The sequence below is a fragment of the Zonotrichia leucophrys genome, chromosome 6, assembly GCF_028769735.1.
Source record: "Zonotrichia leucophrys gambelii isolate GWCS_2022_RI chromosome 6, RI_Zleu_2.0, whole genome shotgun sequence".
NCBI lineage: Eukaryota > Metazoa > Chordata > Aves > Passeriformes > Passerellidae > Zonotrichia > Zonotrichia leucophrys.
Window position 1 is genome coordinate 29,188,100 of NC_088176.1, and position 25,898 is coordinate 29,213,997.

Below are 25,898 nucleotides of genomic sequence, written 5' to 3' on the forward strand. Positions count from 1 at the left end.
GTACCAGGAGCTATTTTGATTTGTTTTCCCCTCCACTGCCACTTGGCACCAGATGCCAAAAGCTGTTTTCAGGCAAAACCAGGAAGGGAGCCAAGTGTGGGGCAGTCTGCAGCAGGTTGGCTGCTGAGCTGCCTTGCTTAGGTAGGATGACTCAAAGACAGCTTAGCCAAAGGTTAAATGTCACTAAACTGTACCAGATGATTGACTCATCATTGTAGCGACATTTGTAGCTCAGGTAAAGGATGAAGATGCAGGAATAACTGCAGAAGAGACTGCTAGTGCTTACCAGGAAAAAATCTACATGCAAAGGAAAGAGCAAGTTGTGGTGGTGGACACTTTAGCCCTGCAGGTAGTGAGGGGACCTCAGAAAGGCTTTCTCTGTTGTTTCTCTGTGTCAGTGCATCTCATTCTAGAGCTGGCAGGAAAGATCTCAGTAACTGGGAGATCAAATGTCCTTGCACAAACCAAACTGGGGAAAACAGAAAAACTCATGCCAAAACAGATGAGCAAGGGTTGTCATAAGCACTTAGGCATTAGGAAGGCAGTCAGAGTCAGTAAGGAGGTGAAATCCTGCTTTCATATGATGGCAGGGCAGAACAAAGCAAAATCTGAGTTTGGCTGGTGCAAAGCCCACTTTGCCCTGACTTGCTCCCCAGCAGCACTGACTGCTCCCTCTGAGACAACTGCTTACTGTCCTCTGGGGCCCACCAAATTTCTTTAAAAAGGGAATTTTCTAAGGAAAAAAAAAGTCACAACAGCTCAGACCTGCGAAGTGGAAAGAGGTCAGCTTGTTTACTTAAACCGATTTAAATCTGGCACACTGAGAATAGCAACTTGCTTTGACCACTGACTTGGGTAAATATGGCCTGGCATTCTGGTGATATTTCCAGCCCCAGCTATCCCTATCATGCAGGGATATATATATATATATGCACATGGGTATATTTTCACTAAAAACAGTTGAGGTAAATTATTTGACAGGAGCTGGATGTGAAATGACTGGTGTGCATTTCCTGTGCATTGTTTGGAAAGTGAAGCCCATCTAAAGTCCTACCAGGCAACATGCTCCTCCAAGCTTTATGATTATAAAAGAAATCATTTGGTCACATTTAGGAACATTTCCAGTAGAGAAATTTTTTTCAGGATTTGGTGAGAAGGCAGCTATCTTTAGCAGATAAATTAGCATGTTTTCTGAGAGATCCACACAGGAAAGGATAGCCAGGGATTGCTTGCTGGACAGTATCAGCATTCCAGCTTTGAAATGACAATTCAGCCCTTGTAACATGAGATGAAATTATCTCCGTGGCCTCGGCTCCCTCTTTCTCCCACAGCCATCCACGCTACCACCACACGTAACAAGACATAATTTTACATAAGTAGAAGACTGTGCTCTGAGCCAATATCCGAGTCGTGCCTGATTGAATATTGCCATTTCAGAGCCACCATCTAATCACATTTTTCAGGCCGCGTGAACAAAATAATGTTGTTATAATTACACAGAGTGTTTGTGTGTATGCGCGCATGTGTATTATATATGTATAATGACATTAGGATGATAATATAGCTGTTTCTATTAGCTCTGTGGTATTAATAAGGTATGACAGAAAGTTATTTGATACCATTTGAAATCCCACTTGCATTTTCATATTGCTCTCAGATGTAATTCAGGGACTTGATTTTTATGAGTTATGGCTCTGATGTCACTTGTATTTTTGCCCGTAATAGGTCCCACTGGAGCAAAATTCATCAGACTCAATTAACAGCATCTGAAAAGTGTATTTGGTTAGCAACCAATCAGGCAGAAATGGTGTGGGCTCTGTTTTAGCTGACCCATCACTCTGTGCCACTAGATGAAACCAGCTTTGCAGGCAGCAGTTAGCAGCCGCTGGAGCTCAGTTACTGTGAGAGTAAGGCAACTATTTTGGGGGCTAGTCAGCTGCTGGTTCTTCCTGTCCCATGGCTGCACCCCTTGTTATGGGTCTCAGAATACTCTGCAGCCATCTGGGCACCCTTCTCCTTTCTGCATGTGCCACCAGTCACTATTTTATTGTTGAATATCTTGATACTCAGTGATGATTATTTTCTTTAAGCAGCCTGGTCTGGGAGCCCTGGGGCAGTGGGGTGCTCGTTCCAGGCAGCTGCTAGCAGTGCTGTGGGGGAATTAAAAACACACAATGCCAGGGCAACAAAAAGAAATGCAAGGTAAATAAAAATAATTCCAAATGCAGATATGAATTGAAGACTGGGGTTTGTAAGCTGATCTCACGTAGGATTTCTGCTCGGTTTGGTCACTTATTGGAGCTGGTGGATCTTTTGAAGGGAAGATAAATGCTCTGACTCCTGGCATTATTAATGCTTTGAGCTAGTGATTCATACATCTGATCTAAAGGGCTCCAAAGTGGGAGACTGATCCCAAAACCTGCTGAACTGAACATGGGGCCTCATGGCAATTTCACAGGGCTTTGCATCCCATCCCGTGTGCTGAGTGGGAGCAGGGGCTGGCATCACCCTCACAGTCCCTGCTCCCACTGTGACTCCATCTCACACCCTGAACACTCCTCATAAAACTCCCCCGCGTCTTAAAGGCCTGGGAGGGAAAAGCTGTGAGCAGAGAATCAGTAAGTGGCCTGGAGCCCCCAGCACTGCTGGCTGCCCCCCCGTGCAGGCACAGCCCATCCCAGCGTGGATCAGGCTGTGTTCCCTTCCAAGCACAAAGCCGGGCTTCAAGACTCCAATTGCTTCCTGTCTCCCAACATGCCTGACCACAACTATTTTTAATTGTAAGGCATGAAAATAAGGTTATTTAATAAATTAACGCTTCAAATGCTTTTTGGTTCAACTTTGGCTGTTTATTAGGAGCAGCCTTATTTTGGCTTCTATGCAGTCATTTCCAGCTACCACTCTGTTTGATCCCCATCTTATTTCCTTTGTTATCTACTGATCTTCTGTTATTATCGTTGCTGTGTTTTATGGTTTTACATTACTTTATTGACTCAATATACTGTAGACTGCTTTTTTTTTTTTTGTCCCCTCTTCACTGAAAATAGCCTTTTATGAGAAGCTTAAGCAAAAACTTGGAATGTCCAAAAGAAGGCACAGAAAAATTACAACATTTTGCACATTTCCTTTGGCCAGAGAAAGTTACAAAATATTCATATGAAGAAACTTATTCAGTGCCTGCAGGACAAAATCCAACTTTTGATAATATGTGGAATTTCAATTTCTGCTATAAACAGGCTCTGTATTTTTTGTATTTATTATTTTGAAGTATAAAGAGTTTTCTGGGGGGGAGGGGGAAGGCTCCTTTAAAACTGATGTCAGAGCAGTGATGAGTATGCATGCCCTCAATGCTGGGAATATGTACACTTCTGCACTGCCACAGCCTCTGTTCCTATCCCATTCCAAATGCTACCAACATTAGCAATTTAAACAGGATGCTGAGGGTCCTATGAGCCAGCAGCACTGAATGAAGTGACACCAAGGGCTGGAGGCTGGAGCCATGGGGATGGAGGGTGAACCCTCCTTCTCCTGCCCCATGGACAATGAGCTCCTCTACAGATGAAGGTTAGATAGGGTCCTGCAGGAACTCAGTACATGGAGCAGTGACTTGGGCCATCCTGCATAACCCCTGCCTCCCAGCATCCTGCAGGGATGGATAATCATCCCTCTGCTCAGAGGACCAAAGCATGCTCTTACCTGGCTGTTCAGCCTCACTGCCTTTTTCATAGAGGATATAACACCATGGCTTGGAGGGATGCTTGGAGGAAGTCTGTGGCTGGTGGGAAGGATGGGACCCGGCAACTATCAGAGCTGTGAGTGATGGTTCATGCAGTGGGGAGGAGCTCAGGGCTGGCACAGAGGCTGCCAACAGTGCCTGGGCCCCAGCTGCTGGGGTAGAAGCAGAGGGATTTGGGCACAAATGGAGATGGGAAGTTCTCTTTGCTGCTTGATTATATATGGTGGGAAAGGAGCAGCCCTACCTGCCTGAGATAAAGAAAACGAAGAAAAAATACAAGCCTGTTTGTGCCCAAAATATTGTAGCAATTGTTTGAGGACTCTTTTATCTGTGTGAGAATATAACCCTGATTAAACATGCCAAGGTCAGTGAAAACAAAGGTGAATTGCAGAAGAAATGTGCGTAATTCTGGCCAGGAATTCACTGGGGGTGAAATGGAGCAGCACTCCCTGTTTTGCAAGGATGTGTCGAGGTGTGGGTCTCACTTGCATCACCTCTCATACCTGTCCAGCCCCTCACAAACATCCTCCAGGGGACTGAGCTCCCAAGCACAAAGTGACTTTATTGGCCAAAAGGGCTGCTATTTGCAGCTCTCCTGAGCTGTTCTCCTGGGTTTGCCCATCCAAGCCGTGCTGGTGCTGGGTGGAAGCCCAAGCAGCGGTATCCACTGGCTTCCTGCTGTCTTCAACAGCATCCCAGCCTGCCCCCGGTGCTCACAGCGTTCTCACCGCTGTACGAGCCGTGAGGCCACAGCCCGGACAGACACTCGGGGCATCTCAAAAGGATACAGGGCGGGAAAGGTGAAACTTCTTACAAACTGTAAGGATTTGGTAATTCCTCCAGAGGAACCAGCAGAAAATCAGCCTGCCCCTGCAGAAGCACCAAGCATCCTAGCCAGGCTTGGGTGCTGAGGCTGTCAAGATGAATTCCTCATCTTCATGGCACCGGTGCGAACCCTGCCCAAATTCCCGCGCCTTCTCCGTTCCCGCTACCCGGGGCCAAGCAAGCCTTGCACCTCGCGTAGGGGTTCCCGCCACCGAACATCATGGCTTGCAGCGGGGAGGGCCCCTCGGTCCCAGCGGGATTTGAGCACGGACCGTGCCCCGCTGTCCGGCACCGCTGTCCGTCTGTCCTGCCCCGCCGCCCGCACCGCAGCAGCGGCCCCCGCTAGGGGGCGCCCTGCCCGCGGCGCCGCCCGCACTTGTTGCTGCCCCCCGCGGCGCGCGCTGTGTCGTGATGCACGCGGCGCTGACGTCACCGCTGGCGTCATTATTAACGATCTCATGCATTTATTTATTTATTTGTTCGTTTGTTTATTTGCTTATTTAATTATTTATTTGTTTCCGTTTCACGGCGCCCCGCCGGGGCAGCTCCGAGCCTGTGCCCGCCTTTGCCCCCCACCCCCTGGAATCAGGGCCTGCGGAGAGGGCTTGGGAGAGGAATGAGCCAAAAATTGGGAAGAAAGTGTCACTGCTGAGGAAAGCGCGGAGGGACATGCTCCCTGCGGAGCCGCTTTGTAGTGCTCCATCCCCCCCCTGCCCCGCAGAGCCGGGGCTGGCTGCGCTGGCGGGCGGTGATGGAGCCCCGGGGAAAAGAGCGAGAAGGACAGAGCTCCCCCAAAATGACCCGCCCGTCCTTGTCCTGGGGTGGGCGGATGGGGGATCCGCGGGCGCGGGGGCCGCGCAGCCCGCTAGTCGCAGCAGCATCTACCTGCGGGGATGCAGCTCCCGGAGCCCCGATGGGAACTTTCCGTGCCCGGCGCTGCGGGGCGGCCCTTGCGCCGCTGCGGGAGCAAGTGCGAAGCCCGCGGTGCCGGCCGAGGCTCCCCGCGGCTGAGGCTCCCGGCGGCGCCCCGAGCCGCTCGCCTCGGGATAGCGGAGGGTGCGCGGGACGCGCGGAGCCGGCGGCTCTCTCTCCCCGGCGCGGGGCGCCGCCGCAGGGGGCGGGCGGGGCGCAGGTGAGGGGCCGCCCCTCTGGGCGGGGGGCGCAGCCACCTGTCCGCCGCCCCGCGCCCCTCCGCGCCCGCGCAGCCATCGCCCCGGGCCCGCGGCGGCAGCCCCGGCACGTGCCGCTGCGCGCCCGTGTCCGCGGGCGCGGAGAGAGCGCGCCCATCGCCGCCGCCGCGCTCCCGCTCCCCCTCCCCCTGCGCTGAATGTTCCGGCCGAGCCGCGTCCCTCCGCGCAGCGCCATGAATATTGATGTGTTTATATAATCGATAACCCACTTTCCATCCCTTCCCGGGGAACAGCGATAAATAAATTAGGGACGCGCCGCCCGCCCTCCGCGGCCGCCGGGGGGGCGGCAGGGGGGGCGCAGCCCCCGCCGTGCGCTCCGCGGCTGCCGGGGGTGGGAGCGGGATCGGGCGGTGGGAGCGGGCGGTCCCGCCGGGCGCGCGCGGACGAGCAGCGCCCCTCGCGCCGCAGGAAATGGTCTTTATATTAGACATATACGGGCAGGTCCTGTCAGATCCGCAGCGCGCCCGCCCGCCCTTTCGGCCCCCCAAAAATCGCCGAGCGCGGACAGGGGCCCCTCCGCCGCCCCGCCGCCTCCGCGCCACCCCCCCGAGGCCCGCAGCCGCCCCGCGGCATTTTTGCCCGGCCCGGGCGGGCGTCGGGGGCCCGGCCGGCGTCGGGTGGCGCCGGCGGCGGGACGCGGCGGGGCGGCGGCGGGGCGGCGGAGCGGGGGGCGGGCGGCAGGGGGGGGCGTCGCCGCGCGCGGCGGGGCGGGAGGCGGCGGCGGCGGCGGGGCGGCGCGGGGGCGGCGGCGGCGGGGGGCGGCGGGCGGCGGGGCCGGCTTCGCCCTGCCAGGACCTGCCGGGCTCCATTCACGCCAACAAGTTTGGGAGAATGTTGAGTTCAATCGCGCCGGAGCCGCGATGGAGCGCAGCGCACTGCAGGTACCGCGCCGCCCCGCGCCCCCGCCCCGCCCCGCGCCCCCCGCCGCCGCGGAGCCCCCTCCCTCCCTCCCGCGCTCCCCTCCCGCCGCCCTCTTCCTCCTCCTGCCCCTGCGCGGCGCGGCGCGGCGCGGAGCCGGCGCTGATGCCGCTGCCGTGTTGTTGTTCCCCGCAGTGGGTCGGCGCCCCGTGCGGCTCGCACGGCCCCTACGTCTTCTACAGGGCGTTCCGCTTCCAGCGCCGCGGCGGCGGCCGGGCGCGGGTCCTCTCCCTCGGCGACTTCTTCTTCGTGCGGTGCCGCGCGGAGGAGCCCGCCTGCATCGCGGAGCTGCAGCTGCTCTGGGAGGAGCGCACCAGCCGGCAACTTCTCTCCAGCGCCAAACTTTATTTTCTCCCCGAGGACACCCCCCAGGGCAGGACCAGTGACCATGGCGAGGTGGTAAACGCGGCGCCGGCCCCCCCTTCCCCCGCGCCCGTCCCCACCTGCATGCCCGGGCTCGGCTCCCCCCTCTCCTGGCTCCCCCCACCCGCGTCCCCCTCCCCGCCGTGCGTGGCGGGGCAGCGCGGAGGGGCCGCGCCGTCGGGGCGCACCGGTGCGCGCTGACCGGGAACTTGTGCGGGAGGGGGGAAGGAGGGAGGGGGTCGGGGTGCGGGGCGGCCCCGGCCCGGCGGGCAGCGGAGTGTGTGCGGGGCTCGCCCTATCCTTCTGCTTAACAACAACAAAAAAACCAACAAAACAAAAAACCCCGAAAGCAAAACACACGGAAAAGCGAGGGGGGGGAGAAAACCACGCTGGGGGGATTTCGATATTGTTCGGGGCTTTTTTTAAGTATTCGATATGTTTAAGAGGGCGGAAATTACGAAATGGAGGCAGAGGGAGATCAAACGCTCTCTTGCTGGCAGGGACGTGTTGAATAAAGTGATAAATGACAGGTACGGGAATAATACATTCAAATAACTTGCAGATATGCCTGGGCGTATTTCGGAGCCGCCGCGCTCCCGGCGCAAACGCGCTGCGCGCCGGCACCCTCCGCCGGCGGCCGCGCAGCCCGGGATGGGGCCGCGCAGCCCCGCACCGCCCCGCCCCAGCCCCGAGCCCTCCCGTTATCTGCTTTTCAAATTCATTGCTTCAGTCTGGGGCGGGGGACGGTACCCAGGCAGGGGGCTGCGGGGATGGTAGGGGTCCCCGAGAGGGGCTGGAGACCAGGCGGGAGGGGGACGAGATGTTTTGGGGGAACTTAACTGTTGGAGATGCCGGGGGTTGGGTCCAAGGGGGGGCTGTCCGCAGGGGCTGTTTTCGGAGGCACGCGTGGCTGTAGGTGCCGGCGTAGCCGTGTACCCGCGCACACGCGTACGCAGCCGAAACGCGTCTCGGAGCCACCTTCGCTCGCTGCCACCTCTTCACTTTAATTTTCTGTGCGTGCCGCTGAGATAAGGGAGCCTTTTCCTAAGAATCAGGGAGATGACAGTGAGCAATGGATGCTCTGAAATTGCCCGTGGTGACTATTTAAAACTGTGCCTCTGCGTGTCTCGTGTGTGTGTAAAATGAAAGATATTTGGAAGGGAGGGGGGTGGGGAAAGGGACACAAATCATTTTAATACGCCTTAATGATCAGCTCATGTTACTGTGGTAGGAACATCAGAGAAAATTAATCCTACCATTACGAGTAAAACACTGCTCCAGTACGAGAGTTCTCAGCTGCATGTACCTTCCTAATAATACGCACGATTTTATTTATTTTTACATGCAAACACCGCTAGTAATTAGCCGTGTGATTATACTTGTGCATTTCATTGCGGCTTAACTGATGTCATTCTGCATTATTCAACCATATGAAAACAATTTTCAATTAAGATAATGGCACGCCTTGAAATTATGCAAATGCCGGCCGTATTGTGTAGAATAATTATGACAAATGTAAAGCAGGTAAAAAGTTTCCTAATGCAGTTGTGTTTTACACCCCGGTGATGTCATTTCCCCTCTGGCCTAAGTTAGTCATTCATTAGCAGAGTAGCAGCAGCAGCAACAGCAACAGCTCTGAGTGATACTTCTCTGGCAGGGAGCCTACAGAAACCGGCACTGAGAGCCAGGGCCTAGAGAGGGCAACATAACACTCCCATTAAGAAATGTACTTTGTTTTCACTTACTCCATTAACTTGTTTATAGACATAGGAATGATTTTTTATGATCGATTTTTAATAGTTTGGAACAATCCGAGCAGTGCTTGGGGATGTGCAGGCAGCAGAGAGACAAAAAGCTGGGTGCTGGCTGGCTGGGGGTAGCTGCTCTCATTGGGGGACAGGGGCAGCTGTTTCCCTATGGCACCCCAAGGTCCCAGTCCCTTTGGTAAATGACACTCGCCTCTGGGGTCGTGGGGCTTCCTAGCTCTGGCCTGGGCCCCTTCTGCAGGAGGAGATGTGGCTCTCGAGTCAGATGCGGCTTATAGCCATCAGAGGGGACCTTATTTGTGGTGAGGGATTGCTGATGGGATAAAATACCTCATTGTGCATTCAGGGAGTAGGGATGGAGTGAGCCCGTGGTTAAGTGTGTGTTGCGAACCTGCGGTGTCCGAGGCAGAGGGTGACGGGGCTGTCACTGAAATGGCTGGGGAGGGGAGCCAGTGGCTGAATTGCAGGCTTGTGACCGAGCCCACCACAGATTTAGGCACGGTCTCCAGCAGCTACCTGCGCTAGCGGCGTGATTAATAGAAGCAGCTGGCTGCCTGTTTTCCGTAATAGCAGCACTGACACTGTGACAATATTCAGCTAGTGGCTGCAAGGAGGGATGTAATGCTTCTGTTACTCACAAATTTCTGATGGCGTATTTTATCTGATTGCCAAATGTTTGAGCTAATCAACAATAAGTGTAAATATAAGTCTTTTTATAGCTAGCTGAATTCATCATCCAGATTTAAATATAACCCTGAGTGCTGCTGAAACCGGATGTTTCCATGCACTGCCCAGATCCAGGGAAGGTTCAAGCCCAGGTGTGCTTCCACTTCAGTACCCTTCTTTCCACCTAAGGCTCAGCATCCCCATCACCACAGTGGAGAAACTCCCTTTTGATGCCAGGAGCTGACAGAGATTGTTTCCCAGGGACTCTCAGTGGATGGTGAATGTGGGATGGGGTGGCTCACATGCAGCAGGTACGGGTGCTTCTGACCCTGATGCTTATTGCATCCCAAGGAGACATGCGTGAAGAGCATGTCCTGGGACCAGCTCAGGCATTATGCTCAGACCAGGGGTAGAGACACTTTTTTAAGAGCAGCAGGGCCTGGGAGGCCACTGCTAGGTGAACTAGAAGAGTTTTGTGCTACTTCACTGAAAACTTTGTTCCTGCTTCCAAAACAGGGTGGCCTGGGCACGCTGCTTCCCACCTCACCATCAAGCCCAGACACTGCAGCAGGTGCAACACTGGCCAGAGAGCCAGTGTCTCTTTTCCCCCCAGCAGGGAAGAAGTGATTCTCCTCCATTCCTACAGAGCCATTACCAAAACAGGGTCTTTTGGTGGAGGAAGTCACCACCTTGCCTTGATTTTCTCATTGACTCTGGTCTGGTGGGGTCCCGTGTCACCTTCCGCATGGGCAGGGAAGATCTCCTTGACGGAAGGTGCCTCACACAGGGGTCAGAACATAATGCCTGGAGGCCTGTGAAGATCCAGAGGGAGCACCTTTAAGGGCACCCCATTGTGTTTGAAACAGTTTGATGGGGTGCGTGTGGAAAGCAGGCCCCCAGCTTTGCTGGCACCCAAGTGGGAGAAGCTGTGTGCTGTCAGAAAGTGCCTGCTCAGGTCCTGTGGCATTCGGGGGCACGAGGTGGGCTCACCCTCCAGCTCACAAGGTCTTGGCAAACCTTCCTCCAGCTCATTTACTGTTCTGTGCTCCAAGGGGTGGTGTGGGGTTGTGGAATGACTGACCTTTGCAAAAGCAGTTGTAGAGCAAAATGCTTGTTAGTGCCTTGTGCTTTCATGTTTTTAAAGGTGTTGGCATTAGTTAGACTAGGCTTAAAAATGCATTTCAAAGTTGATATCATTAAGTCCAGGGATAGTATTTGATGTGATGAATACAATTCCTAAAAACCCCTAAACAAGCAGCTAATTCATTTTGCATGGTATGACATTCCCTGCATTGCTCTGCATCGTGGTGAGTGCTGCTTCCATTGAGGCTGGACTGTCAGTGGGGATCTGCCTTCGGTTCATTCATAGCAGCAAAGTTTACTACGAACTCATGTTGATTTCATCTCTTCTCCCAAACTGGGGATCTGATGCAATGCTTTTCGCCTTGCAAATAATCCTTACTCATGCAAGTAATTTACATGAGTAAGCGTTGCTCATAGAGAGGAGAGGAGAGAGCTAGTTTCCTGTAATTATTTCTCTAGAAGTATTTTGCATTTTCAGACTAATTGGGGTAAAGGAAAAAAAAGAAGTCACTCCATAAATGTGTGTCATTTATAATTGCAGAAGAGATTCTTCCAGAAAGTTAAGGGAATCAGTGGTTTTGTTTTCTATTCAATTTGGGATAGATGCTGACAGCATCCCTCGAAAGCCTGGTTCATTTTGTTGGGGCTCTTGACTTGTGGGGGTCCTACCCCAGTGCCTAAAGGTAGCATAGGCTGGCCCAGGCATGGTGTCTTGTAAGAGCACTGCTTTATTGCCACCCCCCTAGAAAAATGTGCTACTCCCTTTTTACAGTAATGGATTTTGGTTTTTTTTACAGACGTAGGAATCTGTACGCTCTTATTTGAAATGAGAATAGCCTCGTTTTAGCCTCCACGGTGTGTGCCTTATGCTCGTATCTGTCAACACTGGTAATGGCAACACGTTTCAAACATGCAGATTATGATTATTAAAGGGTGCTTTAAAATCATGCTAATAGCATCAATCTCCACTGTACACTTGCTCAAATTAATTCAGCTTTGGAAATCAGGCACACTGTAATAGCAGTGTTAGAGAAATGGCATTTGTCATAAAATATCGTGGGTTTGGTAATTGCATATCCACTCTGTATATTTTTATCTCTCTTGCCACCAGTAGCATATGCTGGCAAAGGAAGGACAGGGCAATGATATTACTCAGAGAAGCCACATGTTGCTAGCCATTAGCCAGCAATCTGGAATATCTAGTCATTTAAGGCAGATTCCTTTAAAAAAAAAAAAAGCAAACCCAACTTTTTATTTTATTTCCTTTCTTCTTTCCCTCCCCTTCCCTGTGCATTCAGACTGTAAAATACACCCACTGCTTTCCAGAGTTGCTGTTCCCAGTCTGATCAGTGGCACTAAACATTAAACTCTTGTCTTTGGAGAATAATAGGCCTCACATGGTACACCCTCAAGCATGTTGAGATACTGTGCAGGCTGGAAAATAAAAATGTTCTAATTGTGTCTTTTAAATAAGCATAGGAGTGAATTAATTAGACTATATTTTGTCTTTAGTTGCTTAGTTACACAATAGTATTCCTAAGCGCAAGTAAGATAAATTGGCTCTTTTTGTGCTGCTTGTCCCTTAATCATAATTACTGTATTGCTCAGGAGAGTAACGCATACATAGATTTTGCATTTTTAATAATATTCAAACAATATGCGAATGATATAGAAAGTATGTTCTGATTCAAGCTCTCGTATGCTTTTATTCGGGACGAAGTTCTACTGCTATGGGAGCAATATTTGCATTAGTTGCTCAGAGATGTAGTTCTGGGAAATACATAATTGAAATATTCTTGCAATGCTTGTTCTGGCCCTTTCATTCGCATTCAAAATAACAATGCCTTAAGTCTCTGAACAGTCATCCACTCTTGATTTAAGAGCTTTTTTTTCTTTGTGTGCGTGTGTTTGTGTGTGTGCAGTGTGGGTTCACACCCAGCGTTAACCCTGCACAGCCTAGACACTCGCGTGATTCATGGTGTTGTATCAAGTTGAGCTTTTTATTTGTAGCTAAAATGCAGTCAGAAGGTCAGATGAACATCGGCATTTTATGGCATTAATCCAATGACCTTAATGCTTGGCAGGCGTCCATGTTTCTATGCGAAGGTGCCAGGGTTATAGATAATAAAAGAGTTTGTTTTCATTTTCTGGATATTTTAATCTTTCTTTGCAAAGCGTAGCCTCGGATTTGGGGGGCTTGGGGCTACTCCTGGGGGCCAAAACTTTAATGTCTTACTGGGTTGTTGAACGTTAGCTGCTAATGATGGGCAGATTGATACAGATACTGAACAATGGAAGGTTCTGGCAAGAAACCCCCTAGACATGCTCAGTGGATGTATGTGAAAATTGGCTCCATTGTTCTGCTGTATGAAAAGCAAGTAAATTATTTACAGATATTTGCTAATTAAAGCACATATTGTTTTACCAGCACAATAGAACACAATATAACAAAAGACAAAAGAATAAGCTTGCATAATTTAAACCTGCTAATGCCATGTACTCCTTGTTAAGAAAAAATATAATTATGTAATCTATGAGGAAAGCTTCTCGTACTGTAACTGTAGTAGGCAAAATTAGGAATGAATTGCTTGTCAACTTGCCTAAACTAAAACAGCTCTTTGAGATCTGTGAGCTATCTGACGGCAAAACATTTTGACTGAAGCCTATTTTCTATTTGGTCAGAACTTCTATCTGCAATGACAGATATAAATTCAATTTGAACCTCTGGCTGGGAGTGGGAGGAGGGAGAAAAAAACACCCCAGTCACAAAGGAGGAGGTTCACAGCAGAAATGTCATGTCTAACTGCTCACAGCCATCCCTCTGTGCACCCCATCTCCACCCCACTTCCAGGACCCCAAAAAGCATCCTGCAGAGACATGGTGGTGTTCTGCCTCAAGTCATTTTGCGTGTCTGGCTTTGGAATTACTGAGTCATGTGGAAAATGCTGCTTGCTAATACAAGGGAAAGCAAAAACCATAGGGCTTCACGTGCTTCAGCCATGTCCTTTTAATTTGGTCTTTTCTCTTGGTTTTGGACCCTGGAAGAAGCGATGAACACATCAGTGTGAGTTTCAGACAGCTCTGTGCAGCTGTGCTTAGGCTGGGGAAATACCTGTCACCTGAGTTTAACAAGATCATTATAGCCCTTTAAAGTAATTAGGAAAGGATTAACAGATGAAAGGTTCTGCCTTGGCCTCTTTAAAATTCTCTAGTGGGCCAGGTAAATTCCTGATCTATGCATGTTTCCCTTCTCAAGGCTCTCCCCATAGGTTCGTGGGTGGAAAGCAGTGGTCTCTGTGGGTCCCTGTATGTAGGTACCTCCAGGGAACAGGTCCAGACCCCAGCACTCAGTTGTGCTCCACAAATCCTTTGGGACACCTCTGTCTGCCCTGGGCTAGGGGGTGCATGAGGAGATGGCCCCAGATGAGGCACTCTGAGCAGGGTCAGGGGAAAGAAAGCTGCCCCTGCCTGTGCCAAGCTCTTCAGCCTCTTGTGAGGCTTCCCTGTCATTCAGTGATCCCACCTGTGGAACAGGAGGAGCAGTTCCCACACGGCAGAGCTGTGCCCAGGTCTGCAGCATGCTTACAGCAGGAGAGTCCTTCGTGTGCCCTGTAAGGGAGGCTGAGCAGGACACATCCCAGAGCCAGGCCTTTTCCCCCACACAGCCAGTTTTTTAGCTAGTTTGTGGTCCTGCAGTCTTAAAAACTTTTGTGCATATTCCCAGCCCACCTCTGGCAGTAAGGAGACAGGACCATTTTACTCTAGGGGAAGTCTCTGAGAGTAAATCAGCCCTGTACAAATGCTCTTTCCCCCTTTAGAGCTGAGTATGGTCCCTGAAAGGAGTGCTGCTTTTAGGAGATGCTTCTGGAGACCTGGGTTCAGGTTCCTGAGTGACTTTGGGTGGGTGGGTTAGGGCTGAACTGAGATGACCTGGTTTCTTCTGCTGTCCCAGTGCCCTGATAGTGTCTGGATGGCAGAGGAAAGCACTGGACTACAGACTGTGATCAGGACCTTTTGTTTTGACTGTGCTGTCAAACAAAGCTGATGGTACTTCCCTCAAACATCCAGGTAAAAGCCTTCCTATGGGAGAGGTGCTTATTGGCAACAAGCTCCCTCCTTCCCTTCTGCATGTCTGCAGCATGGGCTCCTGCTCCTCAAAGGGGTCTAGAGCAGGGAACAGGATTCCTGAGTCAAGAACTGCCGTGTTACATGCACATGGTACAGGAAGGTCCTTTTCACTTCAATTGCAAACCCCTAAAATATACGTGGGGTGTAAAACCAGCCCAGGATAAGGGCTTTATGCCCAAATGAAATAACAGTTCTGTTATCCCTGGTGAATGCAGTCTGTAAGAGTCACACTGTATTTTTTGCTCCTGTGGATGAATGTGTTTTCATCAGCAATGTACTGGGTTGTAAAATACGCATCCCCAGCTATCTACTGTGCTAAAGATTTCACAGAAAAAGCTTGAAGATGTTTTCTAATGCAAATCATACTGATCAGATAAATGACATACAGTGTCTCCTGTAATTATCAGCAAGAGTTTTTACAGTACATCTCCTGTTTCTCTCTAGGCCACATATTTGATGTTAGGAGACAGCCAAGCAGGTGTTTGACTCGCTCATGCCCTCCAGAATTCCTTAAATGACCTCTGGAAGTACTGGAGTGAAAACAGTCTCAGCATGTCAAAATTTTGAGATATCTCAGTTGCTGTAATTCTTTTAAGGCTGCCTCAATGTCTCTAAAATATAAATCTTTTGTAGTTATTGGCAATGAGTAAGGAGTTGTGATGTACCGTATGTGGGTGTGCAATCAAGATGTATGACCTCCCTGTGCTGCCCTGTGACTCCCTGCCTTGTAAGAGTTAATATTTCTTCTAAAAAATAATTATCTGCTTTAAGCTATTATAACTACCTGACCTGTTTCCCTGAATATAAGCATTTCAGCCATCTGCTGAGTCAGGCAATATAGCATTCTGTGCTTTCACGAGGCTGTGATGGTTGCTTAGACAACAGTGACATAATATTTAAGCATAATGGCTCTCGAGAAGATGCTGTCCTCTTCTCCCTGGATGACTTCTCTGGAAATGCAAATCCAGTGTGCTCTTAAAAAAATAAGAGATGGATGAGAAGGGTTTGTGTCACCATCTTTCTTAACCATCTCCCCATTTTCTACTTGATAGGTGAAAGAATTGTACTGTGCTCAGAAGTCTTATAAGACATGCTAAAATTACAGGCTGACTCAATAACCATTTTTATAGAAGCAGCTAAAAAAGTGCCTCTTTCTATAGTCAGTGCTTATTTAGAGATTTAGACAACATTATGGCTGAAACCATTGGTCCATTGGGCCACTGACCAGTTGGTCAGGTCCACTGGATAAAATCTCATTCCTGAGCAGAGTTGAAATCTCTGCTGGTTGTTTTCTCTTCTTGCTGTAGCAGGAAAAAAATGGTAATTAAAGACTTAACTGTGCAATGGAGACCTCATAAACATATCACTTCAGAGCATAGCTAATACATGATGAGTTGATTTTGTATAGATAGAGATATATATGCACTGTTTGCTATGTGGGTGGTTTTTCATGTTTACACAGAGATATAATTATGAATGACATGAAGGTTATACAGCAGATTTCTTTAATCTTCTAAAGGTTTGTTAGTCATGTGTCACTGTGTACCTGGTTTTTATTTTTTCAACATCTGTATTCCTTTGTCATCTTGTTGAAGGGCTGTGGCAGCAGATAGTGGTTGATGCCACAGGGATATAGGAGCTCCTGTGGCTGGCAGAGCTCTGCAGGTCCCAGAGCAGCTTTTGTTGTGACATGGAGCTTAACCAAAAAGGAGAAGGACCCCTTTGTCACCTGCTGCTCTAAAAAACCCCTAAACACCACAGCAGTTTGGGACTGAGTGCTTGGAAAGGTTGCTGAAGAATGTACAAAAGCGTGGCAAGGCAAATTGGAATTGCAGAGCTGGTGAGATAGTTGGGTGACCTCTGGGTGCTGTGGTGCGAGGGCAGGTGACCTCTGGTGTCAGCAGACTGCCAAGATGTGGGCAAGACAGTCCTGCTGGAGCTGCCCGTGGCTCAGGATGCTCCAAAAGCAGAGACTGGAGCCCCTGCCATGCCTGGCTGGGTGACCAGGTAGAGACTGGAGCCCCCTGCCATGCTGGCTCAGTGTTTGCATGGTGAGGCACTGGGGTAGGAGCGCCCCTGGAGATGCAGTCCCACACGGGTGAGATCCGCATTGGCAGACGAGGCCTGTGGGCTGATCCGCAGCGTTTGAGGAGCACTTGAGGAGTTGGGAAGAATGTGGACAATTCTGTGTGAACTGGGTCACAAGTGAGTGCTGAGGGAGGGGAGCAGGTCTGTCCAGTCCTGCTGTGTGACGGGCAGGACGACCCAAGGCAGGCTCTGAGGCGGTTCAGGTCATTTTTCCATTTCCCGCCTAAAAGTGAACTAGGCTGCGTTTCCCTGGTGCTGCTGTGGGGATCGCTGGCAGTACCCGGGAGGACAGGGATTTAGGGGCAGCCTGGTGCCCTTGGGGACAGAGATTTGGGGCCAGCCTGGTGCCTTTGGGGACAGAGATTTGGGGCCAGCCTGGTACCCTTGGGGACAGGGATTTAGGGCCAGCCTGGTGCCCGTGGGGACGGGGATTTGGGGCCAGCCTGGTGCCTTGGGGACAGGGATTTAGGGCCAGCCTGGTGCCTTGGGGACAGGGATTTGGGGCCAGCCTGGTGCCTTGGGGACAGGGATTTGGGGCCAGCCTGGTGCCCTTGGGGACAGGGATTTTGGGCCAGCCTGGTGCCTTTGGGGACAGAGATTTGGGGCCAGCCTGGTGCCTTTGGGGACAGGGATTTAGGGCCAGCCTGGTGCCTTGGGGACAGGGATTTGGGATGTAGCTGCTGCAGGGGTGACCAGCTGTCCTTGGGGACAAGGCTGGTGTGGAGGTGGCCCTGACAAGGGGCCAGCAGCTGTGGACAGAGGTTTAGCCCAGTGCCCTTGTCACAGCACAGGGACAGTGTGGACTCCTGTGTTTTGTATTTGTACTGGGCTGCTCCCTGGTGCCGTTCTGGGCACCCCTTTGCACTCTGTGGCTGTATTTGAATGCTTGGTGTCACTTTGCAGAGGGCTGAGGGGTAGCAGAGAGTGACATTTTTGCTGTGTCTTTGTTTTTCTGGCCCCTCACATCCATGTGGGGATGCTGAACACCTCAGATTCCCGTGGCTGGATGTGCTGCTGCCACAGGAAACTCATGGCTGGGGTGTGCTTTCCCCAGCTCCCCAAAAGGTCCCCTGCTCCTGCCTCTGCAGTTCCCCTCCATGGCAGCCTGACAGACTGCCCCAGTATCGTTTCACCCTTGGTACAGTAGGGCTTTTGGGGGGGATTTTTGTGGTGTTTTTTGGTTTATTTTCTTTTGTTGTTGTTGTTTGTTTGTCTTGGTTTTTTTTTTTAATTCAGTTTCTTTTTCCTTCTGTGTCCACATCATGTGCGTGTGTGCGAAGGTTGCATTCTCAAAAACAAGTTTATTCATTGATGATGTAATAGTGATTGTACTTTTGGTTAATAAATTGTCTGCTCGGCTTACTTTGTATGCCAGCCAAAATTAGTCATACCAGTTCTTGGAAAGGATATGAAGAAACTAGTAATTGAAATCATAATCATTTGATCATGAGAGCTATTTGGAAAATAATATTTTAACCAGAAGCATGTCTGATCTCCAAGTCAGGTTTTTGTTGGTTTTTCAGGGTTTTTTTTTAAACTGCTGCTAAGTAGATTTCTCTGGTATGGAATATGAGAAATTGTGTAGTAGCTGGTGATGGTATTCGACACCCTAAGAGAGGACTTCATCCAGAAATTGCTGAGACTGTCTGCAGGCAGCCTGATATTTATATATATGTATTATTTTTTTCCATCCTGACATTTAATAATCACCATGTAATAGCTATAAAATGCATAGCAACTACAGCTTTTTTATTTCAAGTGGATGGTGTAATGAAATTGGGTGAAACCATCCATTGAAATTGTAGTACCCAGTGCTTGTTTACAAAGTATTGACGTTTGTCATAAACAGAGATTTAAAGCATCACTGTTATTGTTTGTTGTTTGGTGGAGGCTCTTATGCTGTGCAGCGATAAAGGAAAAGATTTTATTACAAGCTTGCTTAGCATATAAACATGCTGTTCACTTCTGACCAAATATTTGTTATTGCACTAAATGTAATGAAGGTGCCTGCTTATAAAACAGTTTTGTATTATATAAGGAAGAGAGGAATATCAGATCTGGGTTTTTTACTAGAATTACTTCAGGTTTTGTATTGTATGCGACTTGTCACAATAAAGATTTTTTCTTTTTTTTTTTTTTTTCCATTGAGCAGTATTTTATTTCCTGAGGAATGTGTTCAGTGGACAAAAAAACACACAGAGAGAATCAATCGTGCTTTTCCCTTTGTTTAATAACTCAAAGAATTTCTCTCCCCTTTGCAAATACTTATGTTTATTTGAGAGAAAAATTGGATTCTGGTTTATTTATTTCAAGAACCTGAAACCTTATTTATTGTTAGAAATGTGTTGTGGGCAAGGTGTGGTGTACAGCCAGCTCTTGTTATAACATAAATTATTTCTGCTGTTTTAACAAAAAAAAATCTGGAGTGTATCTTGCTGGATATGTGTTTGTTTGTTTATTTTTTGAGGCTTTCTTGATCCTATGCTCAGTGGAGTCAGCTGTAAAATATTCTGCTTATTCATCATGACTGAGAGGAGTTGATTGTTTCCTGGAAGGTTAAAATCCAGCAATTAGGACTGTTTAATTTGAGTGTATGTTCTGGAGGCTAAACTAAGTTTAAGTGCTCTTCTTAGAATGTATGTTTTAGAAGGGGGGAAAAAAATTACAGTTCTGATCTTGAAAAAGGTTTTAAGAAACATGAGAATGTGCAAGTTTCTTTTGGTGGGAAGCACATTTATGTAGTATTTCTTTTGGGATTACATCACAGTTTTATTTAATTTTAAGGACAAAAGTTAAATTCAATATTTGTGTATAAGCCAAGGGAAAATGTACCATAAACATAGGAATTTTCTGGTGAGTCAGAGTTCCAAGAATCTGAGATTTACTTAGTCCATTTATTTCAGGACTAACTATAACCATTAGTCATCCAGCCATGAATTTTTACATTTGCAGCTAATTGCACCTAAAAAGCAAACTTTCCCTCAAGGCTTTGGGTTATACAGAATGTGATTTGGCAACCTGCATTTCAAATGCCTTTTAGGATCATTGCCCTGGTTCTAGAAATTGTCTTTAGATGCTGTATATTTGCTTCAAGTAAACAACTAATATTTCCACTTAGGTGGCAAGAGGAATAAATTAAGCTCCAGCTATTCTGTGATACAGAAAAATTACTCAGCCTGCAGCAAGACAGGCTTTTGCAGGAGTCAGTGCAGGATGATATTACTGGTTTCTCAGTCATCAGGGAGCCCAGAGTGACATGTTGTATTCTCATCTGATCACTTCTTGCAGGATGAAGTTATTGCTGTTTCAGAAAAAGTGACTGTGAAGCTTGAGGACTTGGCAAAATGGGCACAGTCCGATTTCTCCAAGTGGAAGTGTGGTTTCCGGGCTGAGCCGGTCCAGCCCATGGATGTGGGGAAAAATGGGCAGAAAGAAGCCTTGACAAGATACAGACAATCCACCCTGAACAGTGGCTTGAACTTCAAAGATATTCTGAAGGAAAAGGCTGACCTTGGTGAGTATCCCTTACTTTCTCTTGTGGGAAGGGGCCTGTGGGAGAGTATCTTTTGAAAAGAGATGAGCCTGATCCTGCCATGCCATTGCAGATTCCCAAGGTATGTCTGAGCCTGGGGCAGAGGTGTGCCCATGAGATACCTGTGTGGGATGAGTGGTGGTAGTGAGCTCATCTCGAGCTCCTAGCAGACTGGTGTGGGTAACACTGTGATACCTGTCTGTATGGCCCCGAGCACTGCAGCTCAAACCCTGCAGATGTGCATACAGATAATTGTCCCAGGCTGTCCCTGGGGCTCTGCAGGCTGGGGGATCAGGTCAGAGCTGTGCACTGTGGGGAGAGCAGGCTGATGTCTTCCTGGGGCCTCCTGTGAGAGGCAAAGGCCTTTCACTTCTCATGTCCCACCTTCCAGGAGCTCAGAGGTGCTCCTGCTGCTTGTATGGCTGTCTCTGTGTCACGTTCAGCAGGGATGTGTCCCTTCCATGGTGTTTCCTTCTCAGCTTTGTGTTTCTGCAGGGCTCTGTGAGCACCCCACTGTCTCCATACACAGCCCTGTGCTTTCTTCCCCTGTCTGTTTTCAGAAAGGGGCTTGGTAGCTCTGCTGCCTTGGGCGGTTGCAGACGGGCTTGCAGCTGTGGGACTGCTTTGTTGCACAGGCACTCACACCTGTAATGCCTGTGGTGGGTTCCCAGGTCCAAGGGAGATCAGTGTCCTCTTGGTAGACGTGCCTGTTTGTGGGATTAGGACCTTGGATGTGTAACAGCTGTCAGAGATGGCACTTAGAAGTGCATACCAGGGACATTTCTCTCTTCTGCCAAGTTTGTAATAAATGTTCCATGTTTGAAAAGCATCAAGTTTAGGCCATAGTGTGTGAAAAGGTAAGAAATTAAGAGCTAGGTCTGATGCATTTGAGGACATGCTTTTGTACCTATGTGAACAGGAGTGCAGGGCCAAGTTCTGTTTCATAGTGTCATGGCTAGGTTGGCATGGAAGCCAAGTTACATGAAGCTGAAGATCTGTCTTGGAAGATTTATCTTCTGCATCTCATTTTTCTGATCTTATCAAATGGTGAAATGATTGCATCAATTTCACATGTTACCATTAGCTGTGTAGGTTGGAAGATTCAAGTACAACTGGAAGTTGATCTTGTTTTTCATTGCATGTCCAGGGAAAAAATAAGCCATGCAATTCTTTCTCTCTTTGCTTTTCTCTGTGGTTTCTTCTAGTTCATAATTACATGCAGTAATTTTCTCTGCTATTGCCCTGGTATCTTTACGCAGTACATTTATTTGCATTTGTTTGTTGTGTCAGAAGAATCTTAATGTTTTTCAGACAGAACTTTTGTGTGCTAATGTTTTCTTGTTTTTGTTTTCAACAAACAAAAAACTCCTTGTGGTAAGTTATGAAATTGCTATTATCTACCCTAGGAGCCAGAGAAAATTATCTTTAAGCCCAGGGCTTATAGTTGCATGTTAAGCCTTTCAAAGTAGGGGTTATACTGAAAACGCTCATGGAATGCAAACTATATGGTATAATTTTGATAACCCCACATTCTGATGTTGCTCATTTTCAGTTGCTGGCTCTGGCTTTATTGTTGCCTTGGGTTTTGGGTTTTTTTTTATTTCCAGTAGAAAAGGGAATTTTGGCTAATGTTTGGTTATGACTGCCTTTATCTTCATAATGACTGGTTGACAGGAGTGAAACCAAAGGTTCACAAAGACCTGTAGCTGACTAGATACATTGATATAGACAATTGATCCAGCCTATTAAAGGAATCAAAGAAATTTCCTAAATCTGTTATTGAGATTACTTTTTTACCATTTGAAAGGGCCAAGAATTTAATCCTATTTTGCTTCTTGGATCTGACACAAAAACTCAGAAGAGTGGTGATCTTTGAAGCTGGTGGAGCAGCCCTAGTTGGTATCCTGTAGGCAATCCATGAACTCGGGTGTTTGTCTCATCTGTGGTGAGACAAAGAGGATTTACTCTCTTGTTCTGAGTGGTTGGTCAGGGTTGACATTGCTGTGGGAGTTGTCCTGTCCCCAGCTGGAGGCAGAGGCATGATGTGGGGTGTCTGAGGTGTTTGAGCTGCTGGTGTTGTCTCTTCTCTGCTGTCAGAGGGCAGCTTCACTGCCTGTTAGGACGTGTGCCCACAGACCTTTTCCAGTCCTCAGTGCCAACAGAGCAGCGCTCAGCTGCGGTGATCAAAAGATTGATTAGCAATCACTTGTGCAGCAGGTCCCCAGCACAATGGGACGGGACAGTCTTTCCTCTTAAAATAGAGCTGGAAGAGGAGCACAGTGCACTGTCACACAAAGGTCCCTCCCTTGGTGCTGGTGTCTAACCCTGGCTGTAGGTGAGGAGGTTGCTGACCCAGGTGTTGAAAAGGCCCAGATAAACAACATGATCTCCTGGACCCCATTTTCCTATGAAATGGCATGTTTCCATGACAGGAAAAAATCCATAAAAGCGAGTAGATTCTGTAGCTTTTCCTACTAGATGTTTTTGAATCAAGCTCTAAAATGTAATAGGAAATTATATCCCTTCCAAAGAGCTCAAAAAAGCTTTACAGAAGAAACAAAATCAGTTTTCACACATTATCCAGGAGTGGTGGGGAGTGAAATAACCCGGATGAAATGAAAACATGGCTGAGACAGACCCAGAGAAGTGTCACTGTGCAAACATACTTAATTAAACACATTGCTGCTGGGAGGAGGGCAGCTTCAAACAACAACCAAGCAAAGTGAGGCCTCGTGTGAGCAGTGTACACCCTGTGCCATGTGCTCAGTGGCACTTGCTTAGCCAAAACTAAGGCAACACCTGGTTAATCCACAACCTGTAGAAACCATGAACCTATAACTGAAAGTCGACCCTAATTCAAACAAGGTAGTTCTGTCTCCTTTTTTTGTTCTCTCTTTCGTCTCTTTTGTTCTCTTCCCCCTCTTTTCTCTTTTTTTTTTTTAATTCTTTCTTTTCTCTTTGCCGTTCTTTTCTGCAGAAACTGTTGGGTTGGGTTTTTTTCCTGTAAAATACTGTTGTTTTTATCACTAGTGAATTATGCAGAACTTTTCCTTAGGACTGTATTAAATAAAAGATCGTGCAATAGCATTTTTTGTGTGAGCTTCAAGATTTCAGCCTGAAAAATGATTTTTAAGAATTATTTCTTTCTGCCTGTTGAGATATTTATGTTATACAGTCTGTCCCTTTCTACAAATATGTCAATACTGAATGCTAGCAGTTTATGTCTTAAGACTATTTATAGCTTTCTGAATATTTCTTTCAAATGTTGAGGAAAAATAAAGAGCAACAACAATGCAGCATATAAAAATAGAGTTGCTCAGGAATGTATTATTCATAATGAACATAAGAACCTGTTTTTCCAGAAGAATTGGTCTGATAAAATCATTCACTGCTGAGGCCGCTAGTTATTTATTTTTGTCTTTAGAATTATTTGGGGAATTTTTCTTTGTAATAAATGGACTTGTATACCCATATTTGGTAAACTAGTGGGAAGTCACCAAATGAGGAATTATTTCATTTTACGAAATGTTTAACAACTAAGCAATGTAAACACTATTGGTTAAATATGGCAAAGTTGCATATTTGTATTCCTTGGGCTATAGTTCAAAAAAAATTCAAATTATTTTATATAACATTGCTTCTTACAGACTTCCTTTAAGTGAAGTATGAAAGCTGCAGTGTAAGCTTTATTGGCCTATAAATATGTCATTATAGTTGGACTACATTTATATGCTTTGGATTGTTGTTTAAGCCAAGAAAATATGTCTCTACAGGTTGACTTTTTATTGAAACCCTTTGAGGCATACAACAGAATGTATTTTAGGCCAAGGTTATTAAAACAGCATTTTCATTTTTGCAGCAGACTCATTGTCAATTATGCTGCCACAAACTGTCTGTGGATAGGCAGTTATGAATGGTTTCATCTCTAAATGTGTCTTTAGAAAAAGAAATAAAAGATAGAGGAGTCAGAGCTGAAATTGAGAGAAGAGACTGAGGGGAAAATGACTGAATTTAGTGCTCGCCAGCTCTGCTGGTTTGGGTTAGGCTGGGCTGCAGAGCTGCCTGGGTTTAGCCATGGAACAAATGGCCACTGGGCCAGGAAGGTGGGAGCTGTGGCACAGGCAGGCAGTCTGCAGCCCTCTGGCTCTGTCATGGCACAGCTCTGGGTTTGGTCCCCAGGCTGGCATTGCCACTCTTTTTATCCCTCCTCTGTGGGTATCCTGCCAAAATGGGCGGTTCAGGCTCCTGCACTGCAGTGTTAGGAATGGGATGGGCAAGTTCTGGTGAACTGAAGGGGTTTTGCTGCACTTACTTCTTGTTTGTTCAAGCAAGGGGAAACCCAAAGAAAATTTAACAATCGGTTCTGTCCTGTCTTTCATTCCCCACAGTCATGCATTTGAGGGTATAAAATCTGGATCTTGGTTCCCTGTGAAACCCAGGGAAATCAACTACTGCTCCTAGCAGAGGTGTATATTCTAGCAGTCACACTTTTCTCATCCATAGTTTTCCAGCAGTGGCTCCTTTGGACTCTCCAGAGGAGCTTGCTGGGCAGAGCTGGGTGCTGCAGGACTGGGTCACCCTCTCATTTTCTCATCTTTAGCACTTTCATAATTTGCCTGTCTTCACTTGGAAGATTGCAGTTCCTTGCTGGACCTTGTGTTGCCACTCAAATTGGCCAGTCCCCAGCAGATTGCAGTGAGTTTGGAAGGATAGGCAGAGCAGGGATGAGCTGTCTTTCTGGAAGGTGCCAACCACACAGCTCCCAGCCCCAGTGCGCACTGGGCTGTTGCCTTGCCCTTCCAATTTCTCTTGCCAGTGGCCTTCCAGCAGGTGTGACTTCACCAGATGAGGATTATCAAGTTATAATGTAGTCAAACCATGCCATTATCAGAACTGATAATCTGCAGCTGTAGCGTGTTCAGACACTTGTGGTGACTTCTGATGTGACGCTGACTCTCCTTTTTCATTGTGTGTCGCGTGCTGCTCAGTTCAGGCTCACCTGGCTTAACTTGATGCAATAATTTTCTGACCAAGTAATCATTAGCTATTTAGAGTACAGCCACTCTGCATACTTTGTGCCTAAATCATGCCTCTCTTCCCCTCCCACTCTTCTCTGTCTGCGCTCTTTGCCTCTTCTTGTGCCTTCCTGTCCTCATTGCCCTAGTTGAATGCCATTCTGATCTTGATAAAGTTCCTGTAAGTGTCCCATTATCCCATTTTCCCCTCTCTACCCTTGTGCACCGTATGTTGTTTTTTGTCTTGTGGGTCAGAGCGACCTCTCTAACTCATTTTACCCAGCCCAATTGATACAGTCCTTTGCCATAGATGAGGCTATTACATGACTCTTCTGTTGTGCTCCATGGAGCCTGAATAGAGGAGGACGACTCCCTTGGGAAAAAAGAGGCTGTGGCCTGGCTTTTCTTCTATGTTTGTGCAGCTTATAGCACGTGCCAGCACTGCTGCAGCAGGACAAGAGCACCAGCAGGCTGTGGAGCAGGAAGCTCTGTTGGGGTGACTGTTCAGAGAGGGTGTGAAGCAGGAAGGCTTCATTTGGTTCAACACCTTCTTTTGGTTTAATTACTGCTTACCTTTGGTGTTAACAT

The 25,898-nt window shown here is 48.0% G+C and overlaps 1 protein-coding gene across 3 annotated transcripts in view; it reads left to right on the plus strand.

Annotated features, from left to right (window-relative positions):
• Positions 1-6,507: 6,507 nt before the first annotated feature.
• ARID5B (AT-rich interaction domain 5B) overlaps positions 6,508-25,898 on the plus strand; it is a 115,627-nt gene continuing 96,236 nt past the window's right edge. For 2 of the 3 annotated variants that reach the window (XM_064716627.1, XM_064716629.1), the window contains exons 1-2: positions 6,750-7,065; positions 20,052-20,277. In XM_064716627.1, coding sequence (XP_064572697.1) covers positions 6,775-7,065; positions 20,052-20,277 — 517 coding nt within the window. In that variant the 5' untranslated portion in view covers positions 6,750-6,774. Of the gene's footprint in view, positions 6,633-6,749; positions 7,066-20,051; positions 20,278-25,898 lie in introns of those variants that run through there. The other variant, XM_064716628.1, reaches the window with a different exon arrangement.